The sequence below is a fragment of the Oryza glaberrima genome, chromosome 1, assembly GCF_000147395.1.
Source record: "Oryza glaberrima chromosome 1, OglaRS2, whole genome shotgun sequence".
Classification (NCBI taxonomy): domain Eukaryota; kingdom Viridiplantae; phylum Streptophyta; class Magnoliopsida; order Poales; family Poaceae; genus Oryza; species Oryza glaberrima.
Genome location: NC_068326.1, coordinates 9,923,077 through 9,942,439, shown reverse-complemented (window position 1 = coordinate 9,942,439; position 19,363 = coordinate 9,923,077). Strand labels below are relative to the sequence as shown.

Genomic DNA, 19,363 nt, shown 5'->3' with positions numbered 1-19,363 from the left:
TCGGGTCGGGGATCCCCTGGAGTTCACTCCAACCCCACCCAATGGATTTGACCAAATCTCGTTTCTGTATAACAACGGTTGAGATGAACTAACTAATTCCTACTAGTTTTTCTTCTTCATCCTAATATTTGTAACAAATCAACGAATACTATATATCTGAAGAATATACAAACTGATTTTACTTGCATAACCTAGAAATTTCATGGTTCATCCACGATATAAAAATCATATTGGGCTTGTGGCTCTAATGTTTTAGCAATATTTTTGTGTGGATATGGTTTATGCATGTTTACACGTACTTCCTCCGTTTCAGAATCTAAGTCATTCTAGTATTTTTCACATTCATATTGATGTTAATAAATCTTGATACATATATATGTCTAGATTCATTAACATCAATATGAATGTGTGAAATTCTAGAATGACTTACATTGTCAAACGGAGGGAGTACTAAATGTTTAACATAGTTTTATACATGACCATAGCTTCTTGTTTGGAGAAGAAGAGAGCGTGCAAACTTTGTTAATGTTGTTGGCACTTGGCAGAAACATACTCATTAGGAACATAAAAAGAAGAAAACGTAAGTAATTTTCATTCAAGCATATATGATTGAGGGAGTTAATTAATATAAGTTAGCCATAGGAAACAATTGATGGTATGGATTTGATCAAATCCACCTGGTGAAGTTATAGCTAACTCTAGGGGATCTGAAGTTATAGCTAACTCTAGGGGATCTGGACCGTGTGTATTCATGTGTTTGATATTTTGCTGCTCAGTTGATACCCTAATTCGGATGCCAATACCTTTTCGCTATTATTATCTTTATAGCTTGACAACAAGTGTCCCCTGCAGTCTGAAAGAGATTTCAGGAAAAGAAAGCAAACAGGAAGAGTACAAGATACAGCAGAGGATGAAGGAAAAGAAAGGAAACGGAGTTACGTCAGCAGGGCGTACCCAAATTCAACTTGCAGGTGTGCAGGTGGATTAGTTCACTATACGGTCAATGAGACGATGACTCTCCATGGATTAGTTCGCCGCGGCGCGCTAACTAAATCTAGTCCAATAATGTGTGTGATTGTTAGGTACTAGCACCAACTGTTTGATCTTTTGGGTGTGCAGTGTGCTAACATCTTGGTGATAAACTATGTGCAAAGCTCTGGTTTACCCGACTCCGTTGGCCGGGTATACGCCTACAGACCGATCCGCGTGCCGGTGTCAGGGGCTCTGCCTGCGCCTACCCGCGCTGTAGGCTGTAGCGATGGCAGTCATGTCACCACGGTGCGACACGAATACACGATGCTGCCGAGTGCGAACTCGCTCTGCCTCCACCGAGAGAGCAGCGTGTGGCACACGTGTCGTGCGGCGCCCGACGAGCAAAGCTGTTGTACACGCGGAGTACGCACGCTCCTCTCGGCGCCTCGCCGAAGCGCGCGAGTTGCGGTGGTACACTTGTTCGGACGCTACGCTATCTGCTTCGGCTCATCGCGCGGTTCCGCGACACGAAGCGTAATACACGCGCGCGAGCCAAAATCGAATCAACCAACCTTCTGCAACGCCTTCTTTTCTTTTTTTTCCCGGTGAAACGCGGCCGGGCAGGCAGGCGGCCACGCACACGCACACGCACGTACACTGGCGCGCGCGGACGATGCTTTTCCCGTGTGGCGGCGGGAGAGAAACGGCGGGTGGGCGGGTGGGCGGCGTGGGTCTCCGTGGCGCCGCCCATGCAGATGATGCATTGTAGCACGGCACGGGGAACACCGGGAAGAGGAGACCGAAGAAGAGGAGGACGGTGTGGTTCCGGCGGCGCGTGGCGTGGCGTGGCTGGGCAGTGGCCACACTGCTCTGCTTTGACTCGGGGGTCGCGGGAAGCGGAAGCTGGTGGTTTTTGCTTTCGTTGGGCGCCCCACGGACGGGGTTACTAGTACGGGAAGGCGCGGGAGAAAACGGAGAATCGCACCGGTTGACTCGACGACGCCGCCGCGTAGGGGGGAAACCGAAAGATGAGGCAGGGTGGCGTGCAGGGTACGCACGCACTGAGGGGCGCCGTCCTCCTGCGCCCACTCCACGGATGACGGATGGATGGAGAGCTGCCCTGCGCCGAGGGGGAAAGGGCCCCTCTGACTTTTCGCATCGGCTCTAATTAATCCCAACACCGTTGAAAAGTTACGCACGCTAGCTACGCCTTGATCCTTTTGATTGTTTGATTGATTGCCATTTGAAAAAATGCTTCCGTGGGTGTCCGGTTGTATATACAGAATTACTGACCATAGTTCACTTAAAGTAGAAGTGCATATCAAACTTACGGTGAATATTGGATCTGTACCCTCTACCAACTATAGCTATTAGCAGACTTGGCAAATTGATGTTAGGGGGATAGGGGCACAATTTTCTCTCCGCCGTTTTTCTTCTAGTCAATATGCCTAGTTATTTTCTGAGTATTTTCGTTAATAATCACGAGAGGCTCCCCGCAAAAAAAAATAATAATCACGAGAGGCAATCGGTCACGAATGAAACTATGAAAGCATGAGCTCAATTGTATATAGCAACAAGAAAAGGCTAAATACTCATGTGTTTATGCTAGTATTTAGGGGTGGGCATAAAAAGACCGAACCGAAATGACTGAGACCAAGAAATTCGGTCCTAAACAGTAAAAGACCGAATTTTATTCGATCAATTCGGTTAGTCTCATCGCTTAATTGAATAGACCGAATTAACAAAAAAAATATCTAAATGTAACCTATAATCCACTAAGTTCAATATGATTAAACTCTAATTTCCACAATCCTACTTCTTCTAGGCATGCAACCTAATAAGAGTCTTTACTCATACGTGCTTACTTTTTTTTATGTTGAAAATTTTCATTATTTCTTTGCATATAAAAATATATTGTGGAATTTTAGTCAGGACCGAGACCGAATTTGTCGATCCTAACATTTTTGTGTTGAAATTCGGTCTTCACTTTTCAAAGATATCGAGACCGAAATTTTCAGTCAAACCGAATACCCACCCCTACTAGTATTTCGAAATTAACATACATCATTTTTTTTAAAAAAATATAGCCGTTATGTTAATAACTGCCAGTGTAAATCCTTTACATTCCTCAACTACTAATAACGACGAGTATAACCGTACGCTAAAAATTCCTACACCACATAACGGAAATAAACGGCATTCCTAATCGAGTTTCTTCATTAAAAAAAAGCAAAATAAAACCCCTAAAAACGGACGGTCTCCGGTCTCCACACGCGAAAGGCGTGAAACCAGTGCACGCATCACCCATCTCGTAAGCCTTAGCCAAACGAAACACACCCAACACAACACCACACAAGGTCGGCAAACCAAACCCCACACACGGCCACACCGTCGCGCGAACGCGCACGTGCCGGTAACACCGGTACACCCCCCGCGCGTCGCCACTTAGCCAAGCCGGTCGCGGCCACCTGCCGGTCACCTCCGCCCGCCACCCACCGGCTACCGCGGGTGGGGTTTGGGTGCGCGTGGCCCCCCACACGCGCCAACGCGCGTAAATAGGGGCCTCCCTCTTTTATCTCAGCCGCTTTGTTTCTTTCTTTCTTTCTCCTCTTCGGATCACGCAAGAAGAAGAAGAACAAGTCTCCGTGTTCGTGTTCGTTGTGTGTTTTCCCCGGAAAGAAGCTTTGATTGCAGCCGAGTCAAAATCTTTCGAGAGAGAGTGCTTTGCGTGTGATCGAGAGAGGTGTTGTTGGAAGCTTGGTTGGTTGGGGGAGTTCTTGGTTTGGTTTGTGGGGGGTGGTTTCCGGTTGGATTTCGCGGTTGGGGAGGACGAGCGGGTTGTTGAGCGGTTCGGGGGAGGAGGCGGAGATGGTGGCCGGGGCGGAGGTGATGCATCAGGTCGTGCCGCTGCTGGAGGCGTCGTTCCACCGCCGGTGCTCCGTGAAGGGGGTCGACGAGGTGTCGCCGCCGGTGGAGGAGATGTCGCCGGAGGCTGCCTCGGAAGCCGCCATCGAGGTGCCTGAACTGGTGAGTTCTTTTTTCTTTTTCTTAATAAGCTAATAGGGGGCTTTGGCTATCTTTTTCAGTTTGACGATTCGCTAATTCTAGAGCTGGGCAATAACTCGTGTTTCTTGATTTTTTGGTAAATAAATATTCTAATAATTGTTAGTGTTCCTGTTGTTAATTCTAGAATTTTTCTTGCTTATGAGTTGAAAAAACAGGAGTTTTTTCTTTTGCTTTTTAATCTTGGTGGAATTTTTACTTGTGATTGTGGCAAGGTGGTGAGTACTTACTCGAGTAATAAAAATTAATCCAACAAAATTGGCAGTACGGACGCAATACCGTGTCGTGGTTGGATTAGATTACGGTTATACCTTATTTGTTCAAGTATTGCGGACTTTTACTTTGAAATTGAAATTCGCACATATTGAGTCCATATTTGACCAATTCAGTATTGAAATGTTCACGTGGCTAAACTTTTTGGTTAATCTAGCCAGCTAGATATTTTCATGAAACATCCCTAAGAAAGGATGAAAACTATTTGAATGATTGGTCGGTGTGATGGTGGGAAACTCAAGACTAACTTAAAAGGTGGAAACATTTTCCACGAGATGCAGTGTAGAATTTAAAAGCTGAAAACGTTTCCCACGAAATATAGTGCAGGATGTCTCTGTTTTTAGTCGGCATACTAAAGAGGGCATGCTGTTCACCTTGGATGAGCGTCACCATAATTAACTCCTTTTTGTGCTTAATGCAGATGGTTAAGGCACCCGTGGAATCACTACAGTTTTCCCCCAACATTCGATCTGGTAGCTTTGCCGATATTGGACCTAGGCGGTACATGGAAGATGAACATATCAGAATTGATGATCTTTCTGGTCATCTTGGCTCACTGTTGATGTGCCCTGCACCTAATGCCTTCTATGGGGTATGCAAGAAACTAATAAGAGCTTCAACCGATTTTTATCATATTTTGTACTGCGAATTAATTGATTACGCCGTTGTATTTTTAGGTCTTTGATGGCCATGGGGGTCCAGATGCAGCAGCCTACATGAAAAGGCATGCTATAAGGCTGTTCTTTGAGGATTCTGAGTTCCCACAGGCATTAGAAGAAGATGAATCATTTTATGTATCAGTTGAGAAATCTATCCACAATGCATTCTTGAGCGCAGACCTTGCTCTCGCTGACGATTTGGCTATCAGCCGATCATCAGGAACAACAGCTCTTGCTGCTTTGATATTTGGAAGGTAATTTGAACATGCAATACATATCTGTGTATGCTGCAGATCACCATGCATTATGCTTGTATGTGTGCTCATTTCTGTTTCCATCATATGTGCAGGCAGCTGTTGGTCGCGAATGCTGGGGACTGCCGCGCGGTCCTGTGTCGGAAAGGTGTAGCTGTGGAGATGTCTCGTGATCACAGGCCAACATATGATGCAGAGCATGAAAGGATTACCGAGTGTGGGGGATACATTGAGGATGGCTACCTCAATGGAGTACTATCTGTGACCAGGGCATTGGGGGATTGGGACATGAAAATGCCTCAAGGCTCGCAGTCGCCTCTCATCGCCGAGCCAGAGTTCCAGCAAACCACACTCACCGAAGACGACGAGTTCCTCATCATAGGCTGCGATGGGATATGGGACGTCATGAGCAGCCAGCACGCGGTGACCATAGTCCGCAAGGGGCTCCGACGACACGATGACCCCGAGAGGTGCGCGAGGGAGCTTGCCATGGAGGCGAAGAGGCTCCAGACCTTTGACAACCTCACGGTGATAGTCATCTGCTTTGGATCTGAGCTCGGTGGTGGTTCACCGTCTTCGGAGCAGGCGCTGATCAGGAGGGTTAGATGTTGCAAGAGCCTGTCTTCAGAGGCCCTTTGCAACCTGAAGAAATGGCTGGAACCTAATGAGTAGATGATGATGATAATGGGCAGGCTTTTTGTTTCCTGCTGTGTAAATACCTTATGACGGCTGTTCTCACACAGCCAGCAATTTTGTAGGGAGTCGTTTTTTTTTTTGTTGTTTGCCCCTTCATCGATGTACATATATACTTTATCGGGTTCACCCGTACATGTATTGTTACCGTGCCCCCTCAGTGAAAATTTGCAGTACATTTGTCGACTTGTTCTTTCCAGTTTATTCTTTATTGTCATGTTCATTTGGTTATACTGCTTGATTAGACTTCAGCTAGATTGCCTATCCAAAGGATTGAAGACAATGTGGATTTTTGTCCTTCATTGTGTTCTGCTCTTGGTTTGCATCCACCTTAGATGTAGACAGTACTTTCTGTAGCATAGTAGCGTGCTACTCTAGAACAGAGGAATATGCAGTAACCTGTTGGATGTAGAATGGGTTGTGACGAGAATAGGAGATCTTATGCAAATTCCGACAGAGAAATCATGGAGCAGGAGTAACAGGCGAAAAAGGTTTCTGCTCTACTCCACGGTAGCTGCCATCACCGTGATGGAAAGGAAAACAGGGGCAGCCGCGTTGTTTGACGAGGCTGAAAAGATAAGGAGTTTCCGCGACCGCGCGACGGCGCAGTTGAGTTGAAGATCCCATGGCTTTGACTTTTGATCGACTCGCGTTGTATTTACCTGCCTACTTGGTCATCAGAAGTACACCTCGGAAGTGTTACAAGGCTGACCTGAATTTGTAATGCTTGCAATGAGCGTTATTTTCTCCCCCAAAACATGCTTACGAAGTCAAGTCTGGCCGTCACCTTGCAATCCAAAAGAAATCGTAGAAACATTACATACATGAATTTATATACAAGTTCACCCCGAAACCTAGTCAGAGTATGACAATATTGCGACCAATATTGTCTTTTTGGTGTGGTGTGGATCTCTCATAGGTAAACTTGTCCAGGCACATAATCTTGTTTGATTGTTGTGCAAAAGACTTGAGTACTTCAGATTCAGGGGACAGGGGACGCGTCACGGCAAACGTGTGGACCGGGGGCTCTGCGAATTCGTCGTCGGCCATCACCGACCGCGGTGCTCCCTGAGGGCTGGGCCATGCTACGGCCGGCGCGCGTCGGCTGGCCTGGTTGGAGTTGGGCCGCATGGGCCGAGATGGCGCACCGTTTATTTGCTGCAAGCAACGGCAGCAACCAGTCCGGACTCCGGACACAACACCTACCGGTCAAATTGGTAAGTGGTAACTCGACAAGAAGGCAGCAAAGCCAGCAACTAGTCCCTGTGTGGCTGTGTGCACTTGATCACTTTGATGAGCGATCGCTCGCATGATCTCCTTGAGCTTAAGCTCAGCTTAATTAGCTCCTATGGCAACCCTCAGCTATGCCCTCTGTTTCGCCATCGTCGCTGGCGCCATCGCGGCGTCCCTCTGGGCGATGCTGTCCTCCCGCAAGCGACCGCCGTCGGATGGATCGTCACCACCGCACGCGGTGGACGACGCCGCCGCCGCATCGATCGGTTCGGCCGGGGCCTCCGCGATGTGGAGCAGCCGCTGGAGCGGGGTGCGCCCGGCGTGGCTGCTACTCGCGTCCAGAGCCGCCGCCGCGGTCGCCCTCGCCGGCGTGCTACTCTGGGACGCGCTGACCTACGACCTCACCATCATGGTGTACTACACGGAGTACGTGTCTAGTGTCAACGATAAATCGCGTAGTTTTCTTTTCCCATACCTCTCTATCTCGACAACAATATTTAATTTAGTCTTATTTACAAGTAAAAATGAATTGATTTCGTCCCATCAACCTTCTCGCAGATGGACCTTCATGCTAGAGATCGTCTATTTTGTGGTACTTTCTCCACCTCTCTTGCAAAGTTTTCACGTACTCCATCCGTCCCATAAAAAAATCCAATCCTAGAGATAAATCTAGACATAGTGTATGTCTAAATTCTTCCCTAGAATTGGATTCTTTTTGGTACAGAGCGAGTACGACTCAATCGATGCACGCGTGGAACTTGCAGATAGCTACGCTCTTTTCTGCATACGGATGCTTCATGTACTCAATGCACCACCGCCATGTCACCATGCTACCCGAGATCGACGAGAGCTTGGTAGGACTCAGCGGCAGCCTAATGGAGATCAACCATGGCGCCGATCAGAAGGGAGGAGCTGGACTGAACCAGCTGGGGCGCTTCATGCAGATTGTCTACCAGGTCAGCAGTTATATATTTTAACCTTGATCGTTTGTGCTGGCTGCCGCAGTGCAGCAGCAGCCCAGCTTCACCCTGTTGATGCTGCTGCAAATCAACTGTTCTGTGTAGATCTGTGTTGGTTGGCTGCAGCTGCCGCAGCAAGCACTACCGATCAGACCCTTTGCCTCTCCTTCAATTTCGGAGTGACACGGAGATGATCCATCATCCATGGAACTCGTATAATCTCTCTGGCGTTTCGTCTTCAGGTCTTGGGCGGCGCGGTTGTGCTGACGGATGTGGTCTTCTGGGCTCTGATAGTACCCTTCATGTACTCCTCTCATTTCAGCCTCAATGCAGTGAGTGACAGTATGTTGCAGTAGTCAGTGTACATATATATCAGCTAGAGATGTGCAGTCGTGTAGAAAATAAAAACAAGGATTAGGCTTAACATTCTTTTTGCGAAACTAATTAACCTAACCATTGAGATATGCTCCATCGATATCCATATTTTCATCTGACCTCAGTTTTGCAGGTGATGGGCTGCATTCACTCTTTCAACCTTGTGTTTCTGCTGATAGAGACTACTCTTAACAACTTGGTACTCAAAATCGAACTAAACAAATTTATGCCCAAGCAATTTCGTTCAGAATAACATATTTCGTTCTTTTCTGAATATATCCCAGGAGTTCCCTTGGTTCAGAATGACGTATTTCGTTCTTTGGACATGCTCGTATGTAATCATCCAATGGGTCGTACATGTTTGTGGCTTGAAATGGTGAGATCAAATAATAATTCCATCGGTTGATTCTATTTGGTAAAAAAAAAGTTAACAACAAATTTTAGTTTGCATCCTCTCAATTTGACAAACAATATTCTCTATACGCTATACCGTCCTATTACCATCCAATATTTCAGTGGACACCAACGGAATGGGCTACACACAATATTCAAGTAGTACTAATAATTCTTAAGACCAGGTTATTTCGGGCTTCAAAATTTTTCAGCTGCATATTAATTTTCTTTGAAAAAACGTACGTGCAGGTGGCCGTACCCATTCCTTAACCCTGCAGCACCATGGGCTCCACTATGGTACGTCAAACCTATCATCGGGGCATTAGACATGTGGTAATTTGGATTCAAGTCGATTATGCTTGAACCTTTTGAAATTTTGAATGATCATGCAGGTATTTCTGCATCGCACTACTCCATTTGGCGTGCTACACCGTGTATTGGGCCATTGTAAGGGGAACGAATTGGTGGCTTAGATCTTGTACTATCCCCACGCGTTAATTATAGTGTGGATATATAATGGAATACAATAGTACTAGTATTTGTAAAGGGACTAGCTATACAGTTGTGATTTGTCGTCAAATTTTATAACTAAATTTTTTTGACAAATGCAAATATAATACAATCTTAATATAATTACATTGTAACTTGCATTTAACTATAGTGTAACTTTCAAAAATCTCTAATTGACATGCTATTTTCGTGAAAACGGAGGCATTGGTACCGAATCCCCTCACATGCGCGTGGGTTGTGATTTTTTTCTACCCCCGCACAAATTTTAAATCATTTCGAACGGTTCAAAATCACATTATAATTGCATGCAAGTTACTACATAGTAGTTACATACAAACTACAAAATAGTTACATTGAGATTGTACTATATTTCTATCTATCAAAATTTTTAGAAGAAAAATTATCAATAAATATATAGCAAAATCGTTTGTAAATGCCACAATACAGAGACTGCATCCATATCCATTGTTGATCAGGTTTATGTGTGTGTATATCTTCGGCACTTCATTGTTTTCTGTAAGCATGCTTGTTACCAAAGATCGATGCGTGCAGGGCGACATACAAAGCACGAAGGGCGTCGCCGCCAACAGCGGGCAGCGGTGGGCAGCCGGGCAGGAGCACCTCGCCGCCGGCATCGCTGTTCCGAGCCCATCCAGCGTGCTATGTGGCCGGCCAAACTGCAATGGGCCGCAGGGAAAATTAACAGACGGCCCGACAAAACTTTTAGACCCATTAAAGATGGCCCTCATTGTATCGCGAACCAAGACCAGCCCGTGGCAAATTAATAAACGGCCCGATAAGTGTTGCGGCTGGCGTGTCGCGTGGAGGATTTCACACGTACTTTTTTATTTGTAAAGTTGCAAAAAAAAATATCTGCATTTAGTTTGTTGCAAAATTTAGTAAATATATAAGAAATCCTGCTAAAAGTTTGACAATATTGTCATCTTGCCAAAATTTTGGTATTGATAAAATTTTATAAAGTTTATTTTAGCTACAATCTGAACAGACCCGTACTGTACATGGGATGGGATGATGGGAATCATGAGCCAACGTAGATTCACTCCCAACAGTGTTAATCTCTCTTATAAGTCATTTTCATTTCCCTTTGTACATTTTTTTCCCGATTATAACTTACTCTGCATAACTTCAAATATAAGTCGATTTCGATTTATGAATGAAAATCAAGAAAAGTATACTACACAAAAAGTTTAATATTTTATTTGTCAAAAAATAAACATTGGACGGAGAAAAAGGCAATGCTTATAAATTCGAAAGCAATTAATATTTGTGAGTCTCTTTTGTTCACATAAGACACAATGGCACATAAACACCCACCGCTAACACATGCTAAAAGAGAAATATACTAGTGGCAAATCCTGGCTAACTAATTTAATTTATTAAAATCGTACTTACGCGTGTGTAATTATTATTGATACATCTAAAACGGGAGAGTAAAGAAAAAGCACCATGGGTATACCGTAGTCATTGGTAAATGATGCTCCCTCCGTTTTGAAATGTTTGACACCGTTAACTTTTTAGCACATGGTTGACCGTTCATCTTATTCAAAAACTTTTGTGAAATATGTAAAATTATATGCCTACATCAAAATATATTTAACAATGAATCAAATGATAGAAAAAGAATTAATAATTACTTAAATTTTTTGAATAAGACGAACGGTCAAACATGTGCTAAAAAGTCAACGGCGTTAAACATTTCGAAACGGAGGGAGATTTATGATTCCGCATAACACGGGCGAGAGAGAGCAGTACATAACAGATTAACAGCAGATTAACATGGTCATCGTTTGGATTATTCCAAACGGTATATTTGTAAATAAAAAATAGTTTATGAATAAAACTCTAATATACGTGTTTTTAGTGATTTAAAATTATGGGCTGAAAAATAAACTACGATGAAAAAACCCTAAATCAACTCCAATTTTAAAATTGAAAATTCAAATTTTAGCTTTATAAACTTAAGTGAAAAGATGAGGTTGTAAGCTAATCATATGATATATTCCAATCGTTTCAAATCGGAATAACTATACGTACGACCCTGCATGTCCGACCTACGTACACGACGCATATAAACATGGTTTTGGCTAACCCCATGTGAATGATAATAGCTTTTGTGATTGGTTGTTGGTTCAGCACGGTCGTACGTGAGTTGGATGATTGAGTCGATCGGATGTACAGCACTACTCGTTTCAAATTACTCGTCGTTTGGAGAATCGTTATATGAGCCTGTCGCTCCCCTTCGCGGCTAGCTTCGCCCACAAGTGCACGTATTTCTTGGCACAACGTGAGGCACGTACGCACACTCACATATATAGCTAGTGAGAACTGAGGACGCGGCCACTCCAAGAAAACACGGTGGGGCCCCCAAAAATAGCGACTAATTTCGATTGCTTTTCGAGATCGATGCTGTGCGCTGCGCTAGCTGGCCGGCCAGCAACAGCAAGCTGCCAAGCTAGCTACATTGCTGATGACTTGATGACCTCGACTGCGCCGCTCGCTTCACAGCGCCAGCGAAACTAAAGACAAGTAGCAACCTGCTGATCGACGCCATATACCCTCATCGATCGAGTGCTGCTGCGACGTCGCAGTCCCTGCACTACAAAATGCACTGTTGTCGGCTGGCAAGCGATCCATCGATCGATGAACATTGCGGATCTAAACAAAACTGGTATCTTTCACTGGTGGAGAAACCCTTTGTAGTCCCGGTTCGTAACCCCCCTTTAGTCCTGGTTTCCAAACCGGGACTACCAATCCAGAACTAAAAATCGCTATCTTTAGTCCCGGGTGAAATAACTGGGACTAAAGATCGATCTTTAGTCCCAATTGGTGTTACCAACCGGGACTAAAGTGGCTCAGCCATCCCGGTTGGTGTTACCAACCGGGACTAAAGATCGAGCTGACTTTTTTTTTGCATGGCCCTGTTGCTGCCATGCATATATATGTTTCAGTACATATATGCATATATAATATATGCATATATATATTATATTATATTTATATATGTTTCAATACATATGTACATACATAATATATATGTATTTATACATATATATGTTATGCAAATGCATATGCACATATACATATACATATACATATACATATACATATATATATATATATATATATATATATATATATATATATATATATATATATATATATATATATATATATATATATATATATATATATATATATATATATATGACCAAAATATATTTACATTATAGAAAATGTGTACACATGCATATAGAAACATATGTAGTCATGTATTAATTACAATCCATTATATGTCCTAGCTAGCTACGATTTCGACGTAGTAGTAGTCGCTAGCTCAGAAGCTAAGGACCTATGAATTGTGTTTCCGTCGTAGTAGAATTCACCCTTGGGATCAAGGATTTGTTCGTTGATGAATCCCATGAGTTGTTCTTGAACCGCCGTGATAAATTCCTTGTGCGTGGTCAGGTTATCCCTCATGCGAATAAACTATATGAATGTATGAAATTGATTAGTAATTAAACAAGAAATCGATACGTAATGAATTTTTGAATTTATTTGTACGTACATTGAGCTCTCTTGTGGTGATGATTTGGTCTGCAAGGCAGTGGCAATACTCGCACACGTAATAGCCGCACAAGTTAGTTCCCTTCTTTTTCTTTGCGCACTACAAATAAATGACAAACAACGAGAGATCTAATTAATATACACTTGTATGTATTTGAATCGGAGAAATATAAATGTAGAGCATGTGTACTCACAGGAAATTTGAACTTCCGCCTAAGTCTTTCTCTCCATTTGCCGCGGACCAAATGACGGAACCGGTACCAATCCCTACATGGAGTTTAAAGCTATGATTCGTAGTAGAAATTAACATAACAAGATTTTCTTAATTAACAAAGGAACTTATGACGGTACCTGTCTATAAGTTCGAAAACCTTGTCAAACGTAGACTCTTTTTTATCCATTGAGTCATATACGTTGACGGTGCAGGCCGACAGGTCAAAGAGTAAAAGCACCCAGTGGAATCTGCAATGTGCGTGGGATGCATTACATATGAAACACTTAGCAAGTTCGTATGGGAAAGAAATTTGGTATAGGAAGACAGTAAAATTAAACTAACTCTGTGTTGTACGGCAACAGTATGAACGTCTTGTAATGCTGCGCCTTCAGAAGATGGATGAGATTGTCCTCTGTGGCTTGCGGATATTGGTCGAGCATTGCGACATTTACTTTCCGAGGGTCGATGAATCCAGTATCGAAAACCCCCCGCCGTCGGGCCCTTTGAATCTCCATTCTACAACGATAAAAGGGAGTATATTATTTTCTATAGTCTACTTATATACAAGGACCTAATTAATTAAAGGAGACGTAGTAAGAAATCTAACTAAACGATATACTTACAAAATTCAGCAACTCATAATAGAGACGTCGAGGGCGTCCAGCTGGTATAGTTCGTAGATTCCCTTGAAATTGATCCAGAGAATGTCATCTCCTTGCAAGAAGTCCGTGTCCCTGATCCTTGCTCCGATCATCTCTCTACCGGTGGCGCTCATCTCCATGTACAGCTGATGGAACTTGTACATTTGTGTGGGTAGGGACTGCAGCAGCTCAGGCTTGACAAGCGGTTTACCGAGTTCGTACATGTATTTCACTTCCGCCTTTTCGATTGGTGCGACTCCTAGCAATTGATCCGTAGTTAGACCGGTGTCAGTAATAAATTCTTCTATCGTCATTTCTTTACCGGTCACCAACGGCTCGATCTCCTGGTTTGGTTGCTCTCCAAGCTAAGGGACTGGTTTGGACTTTCCAGAAGATGCTTTTTTCAGCGTTCGCTCATAGTCCGATAGCTTAATGGCCTCCTTGGTAGGTGCAGACATACCCCTGAAGAAGTTCATGACACTCGGGTCTATAGGAATCTTCTTTTCTGGACTTCGAGGCTTGAATTGTCTCTTGACTTCTGATGCCACGTAAGCGTCAAGCTCTTCTTGCGTGCAATCGTACCTTGGGTCCTTGTTCTTGGCGGCGTCAACTTTCGCCTTCTTCGTTGCCCTTGTGTGGGCAGGCGGTGGAGCTTGGGGGGCCCTTGACTTTGAAGGTGCCGGAAGAGGAGCTTGCGGAGGAGTCGGTGTAGGAGCCCGAGGAGGAGTCGGTGCAAGAGCCTGAGGAGGAGTCGGTGCAGGAGCCTAAGGTGGAGACGGTGCTGGAGCATGAGGAGGAGACGGTACAGGATCCTGAGGAGGAGATGGCGGAGCCAGAGGAGATGGTGCACGAGACGCCGCTTGTCGCCCAGGGAGGATGATGTACCGCCTGCGCCATAGAATAATGGCATGGCTTGTGTCTCGTAGATGCGTCTCACCGCCTCCTCCAGGGTAATCCAGCTCGAGGTCCTCGTACGCGCCTTCGACCAACTCAACTTCGACCTTGGAGTATCCTGCTGGAATCGGCCTGCGGTGGTAAGTACCTGAAGGGTCCGTTGGGATGGCCATGCCCGACGCCACCTTCATGTGGTGAGAGGTTATTTATTAGTAATCAACATATATAAGCAGCAACTAGCGGAATGGGCAAATCTAAAATATATAAACTACGAGCTTACCTTTATTGATAAGTTCTTGAAAGGAATATGCAGCTCACATGGTGTCCGCTGAGTGATGTCATCAACGGGGCAGGTGGATTCGTCCTGGGTTTGCATGGCGTCCATGCTCTGTGATCCTACCTGCCCCGTTGAGGCGCAGCTGCTACGGTTTCCTGATGGGCTGTAGACCCCCATTTTTATAACAGGAATCAATCGTGTAAACAGTACCATTTCCCTGGATAGGGTAGTCTGGTACACACGAGTTTATAGCTGAAATACCAAATGCACATACACGAAAGTCTAGTGCGAATTATTACATCAAAAGCCCGCAGGCATAGTCTTAAATCATCGGACCGAGCGGTCCGGAACACATTCCAAAAACAGAAGTAGATAAGGCAGCGGAGTTAAGGCAGCGACACGCCATTGCCACAGGCAACGACCGTAACTAAGACCTACTGAGCGCCATCGTCTTCATCACCCTCCTGGTATTAGGCATAGGGATCCTCCGAAGCTTCATCTCCGGCCTCTGATTAAGTTTATATTTGCAAGGGTGAGTACCAACCGTACTCAGCAAACCACCACAGCAACAATGCATATGACAGGGGTATTCAAAGGATGGCTATGGTTCTTCTGTGCAAAGCAAGTTTTGTAATTCTTTTCACAAACCTAAGACCTAGCACAGACTGATGAAATTTTAGTACCAGCGTTCATATTAAACAATGACGGTTCTGTCCACCATCCATTATGATCCCAAGGATAGCTTCCCGCCATTGAGTCATCATGATTTTCTGAGGACGTCCACATTCCCGCCTCTCAGGAAGTGGCTCAATCAGTATAGAAATCATCATGCAATATCCCATCCCACACAAGTTAAGAATTTAGAGTCTAGCCAAGTGTAATACATGTCCCGGTGCTCAATAACCACGAGCACGGCTATTCGAATAGATTTGGTTTACTCACACTGCAGTGGATGTACACTTTACCCGCACTCCGCGACTGCCCAACACATGAGCCTCGTCCCAACACATGAGACGCGTCACGGCAAAGCCTTTTGATAACCTCGCATTGGCAGTACCCGCTCCATGAACTTTAGTCCTCATGCACTCTAGGTGTCATACGTTTCTAGCAGTGAGAGGAGTTCTGGCGCTCCCGGGAAGGGAAAAACACACACTCCTACGTTGCTTCTTGTCGTTGAACCCAGTCCATCATAATTGTTCTCTTATGGGTATCCTCATGTAGTATTGCCAAGCCAGCCTTTGACCATCCGGAACGGGCATCCGCCATCCACCTGGCCATCCGAACCGGGCATCCGCCAGCAGACTGCTTGCCGCATCACACACCTAAAAGAAGACCACTACGCATGGATACTGCCTCCGCTCAGCTATCTACTCCGCTAGGTCTATACCCATACGAGAAGTGCAGTTGTACGGGGGTCGTTTCATGCTTAACTTCATGGCTCGGTCCTTAACTGACTAGGGACGGCACTAGCCTTTTCCGGACACCACCCAAATCCTCCAGCCGCCCCAGTCGAAAACAGTTGTTTAGTTTTTATTTCTCCTTTCACAAATCATGTCATCAACATCATGGCAATGTGGCGCTCATGTCTCCACATGCCGCATCTCAATTACCTTCCCAAAGGTAATTGCCCAAGCATATAATATTTGATAAATATGAGTATGCATGATTCTAAAATAGCATTTCTAAGCAATTGTCATAATTGACTAGGGACTCATACGTAAACATGGTTACAAGGATTTTAAGGGTAAACAATAATCAAGGCATGACATAATCACAAGTAGGATGTTTATCATTGCATGCAATTTTATTTGTAAACAAAATAATTTCGCAATTGGGATCAACATGTTCAAAGAATAGTGATGACTTGCCTTGCTCAAAGTCTTGCAGGTCTTGACCTTCGCTTGGATCCGCAACTCTCTCGGGCTCTATAGTTACATGCGAAAATTGATTTGAATTCGGTTAGAATTCAAATAAAAATCCAAATAAATCCAAATGGAGGTCAAATGCGAAAGTCGATTCTTTTATATTAACTTTACTATTCGCGAATTAGGGCAAACCCAATTTCGATTTAAACTATTTTACGGGTATAAATATTTTGTTATCATAAGTTTTTAATTTAATCTACCCGAGCATTATATCCATATAATAGGTTAGAAATTTCTATCGCGAGCTAAATATCGGACGAAATCCTAGAATTATCTTACAATATTATACGATTTAATTTAGTCTATGACTAAATGATTAAATATAATATACGGCTAAAATCCCTAGTAATTAAATCCGAATTTCTACCGTGAATTGATTACTTATAGAGATTACCCAAAAATAATCTATAATAATCTATAAGAATTCATCTAATTGTTCAGTTATTAATTACATCTAAATTACTACCGCAAATTGATTTCTTTTAGAAATTACCAAGAATATTCTATAATTTATATTAAATTTTGCAAATCTACGACTATAATTAATCTATAATTAAATTCTAATTATTTTAAATTTTCTAAACTATTAACCTCCCTATTCTATTTCCCTTTTTCTCTTTTCTTTTCTTTCTTTTTCTCTTTTCTTTTCTTTCCTTTTCTCTTTTCTCTCCCACGTTTTCTTTTCTCTTTCTCTCCTCCCTTTCTTTTCTTTTTCTGTCCCTCCCGGCTTCTTCTCCCTCCTCTCTCTCTCGGCTCTCTGGCGACGGCGACCGAGCAAGGGGAGGAGGCGGCGGCTTACCGACGACGGCGGCGGCGACGGCGGCACGACGACGGTGCACGACGTAGCGGCACGAAGGCGGCGGTGCGGCGGCGCAAGGGCGGCGCGACGACGGCGCACGGCGCGGCGGCACGAAGGCGGAGGCGCGGCGCAGTGGAGGGGAAGGGGGAAAAAGGAGGGGAAGGAGGGGGGTGGTGTGGGATGGAAGGGTGACCGGAGGGGGGGGGTTTATAGGGCGCGGGGAAGGGGCAGCCGGCTCCATGGCGATGCGACGGCGTGCGGCGCGTGGGGCGCGAGGCGGCGGGCGCGCGGCGATGGGACGTCGACGGCGATGGATGGCGACAGCGGTGGCGCGCGGCTCGGGGCGGGACGCGACGGGCGGCGGCGCGGCGGCACGGGATGGGCGCGCGGCGCGGGGCGGGGCTCGAGGCGTCGGCGGCACGCGCGGCGCGGCAGTGGGACGGGCGACGGCAATGGCGCAGCAGCGGCGATGGGACGGTGACGCGGCGACGGGACGGCGTGGCGCGGCGTAGGGCTCAGCGCGCGGCGCTGGGACGGGCGCGCAGCGGGGCAGGGGCGCGGGGCGTGGGGCGTGGCAGCGGCGATGGCGACGGCGCGCGGCGGCAGGCGGCGACGGCGACGCGACGGGCGGCGGCGGCGCGGGGCGCAAGGCCGGCTAGTGCGCCGTGGTGAGAGAAGAAGGGGAAGGGCTAGGAGACCACTTCGAACACCTATGCCGTAATGAACAGTGACTTTTCCTATTTATCCCGATTTTAGCCCATTTTCTATTTAAATATAGCCCTATAAATTCTAATTTTTGCACAAATGAAGTTTACTCAATATGTGTATTATACCAACCAATGGATCCACTCTAGATTAATTGTACCCATATTTTATTTTTATATAATTTACTTGATTTTAATTAGAGTTAATTCTCATTCCGTCGTATTTAGATTTACTTGATACAAATATGATCGCGATAATATTTTATTCATTTCTATCCTCACCTCAACCTTTATTTTAAATTGTAGTCCAATTATTTATTTAGCGCAATTAATTTTTTTAGGGTTTATTCCTAATTTGTTATTGTTTATTCACGATTAATGAACTTCAAAATCAAATCCAAATAAAATAGGCGAATAAGATCGGCATGATGCAATTAATTTAAAAGTTTTCGAAGGCCCGTATTTTTAGAGTTTTGTTTTTATTGGTCAAATTTTCAGGGTGTTACACGGGCTCGCCATTGCAGGAGGAATGGTCGGCTGGGGATCATTGGACCGATGTGCGGCCATGCGTACATCAACCTTCCTTGCCACCTCCTCTTGCATGCTGAGCTCATAGCTCGATACTCTGAACTCAAGATCTGCAATCTTCGCCTCGGTATCTCTCTTGCTCCTCATCCGACTCCTGTACGTGTGGATGTCCTCCTTGAACCCAATCTTCTAAGGAATCACCCCTTTCCCTCGTGTTCGTCCTAGATGCTCTGGAGTCTGTAGGGCGAGTGACAGCTCGTCCCTCTCTCTATCCGGTCGGAACGTGCCCTGAGAAGAGGCTTCCACTGCGTCTGTTAGTCGACGCGCAGCCTCTCATAGTACCAGAACTTCGATCGTTCCGGCCAATTAGCGGTGGCCGGTTCGATACCCCTCTCAAGCAAGCTAGCCTCCA

At 45.1% G+C, this 19,363-nt stretch overlaps 2 protein-coding genes across 2 annotated transcripts; both read left to right on the top strand.

Annotated features, from left to right (window-relative positions):
• Nucleotides 1-3,554: 3,554 nt before the first annotated feature.
• LOC127764484 (probable protein phosphatase 2C 2) lies at nt 3,555-6,100 on the top strand. The gene is made up of 4 exons (XM_052289403.1): nt 3,555-3,999; nt 4,730-4,900; nt 4,986-5,221; nt 5,317-6,100. Exons 1-4 carry the CDS (start codon nt 3,841-3,843, stop codon nt 5,891-5,893), a joined length of 1,143 nt encoding a protein of 380 aa, XP_052145363.1. The 5' UTR covers nt 3,555-3,840; the 3' UTR covers nt 5,894-6,100.
• Nucleotides 6,101-7,262: 1,162 nt separating this feature from the next.
• LOC127769676 (uncharacterized) lies at nt 7,263-9,372 on the top strand. The gene is made up of 8 exons (XM_052295294.1): nt 7,263-7,573; nt 7,706-7,739; nt 7,912-8,103; nt 8,349-8,438; nt 8,615-8,680; nt 8,766-8,857; nt 9,124-9,171; nt 9,267-9,372. The coding sequence occupies exons 1-8, from the start codon at nt 7,263-7,265 to the stop codon at nt 9,370-9,372; spliced, it is 939 nt and encodes a 312-aa protein (XP_052151254.1).
• The last annotated feature ends 9,991 nt before the right edge of the window (nt 9,373-19,363 follow it).

Excerpts from the sequence above, each read along its gene's own strand:
- LOC127764484 (XM_052289403.1), top strand. The coding sequence starts at position 3,841 with ATGGTGGCCGGGGCGGAGGTGATGCATCAGGTCGTGCCGCTGCTGGAG. Across the intron at positions 4,000-4,729 it reads CCATCGAGGTGCCTGAACTG|ATGGTTAAGGCACCCGTGGA; the intron begins GTGAGTTCTTTT and ends TGCTTAATGCAG. Across the intron at positions 4,901-4,985 it reads CACCTAATGCCTTCTATGGG|GTCTTTGATGGCCATGGGGG; the intron begins GTATGCAAGAAA and ends TTGTATTTTTAG.
- LOC127769676 (XM_052295294.1), top strand. The coding sequence starts at position 7,263 with ATGGCAACCCTCAGCTATGCCCTCTGTTTCGCCATCGTCGCTGGCGCC. Across the intron at positions 8,858-9,123 it reads CATGTTTGTGGCTTGAAATG|GTGGCCGTACCCATTCCTTA; the intron begins GTGAGATCAAAT and ends ACGTACGTGCAG. Across the intron at positions 9,172-9,266 it reads GCACCATGGGCTCCACTATG|GTATTTCTGCATCGCACTAC; the intron begins GTACGTCAAACC and ends ATGATCATGCAG.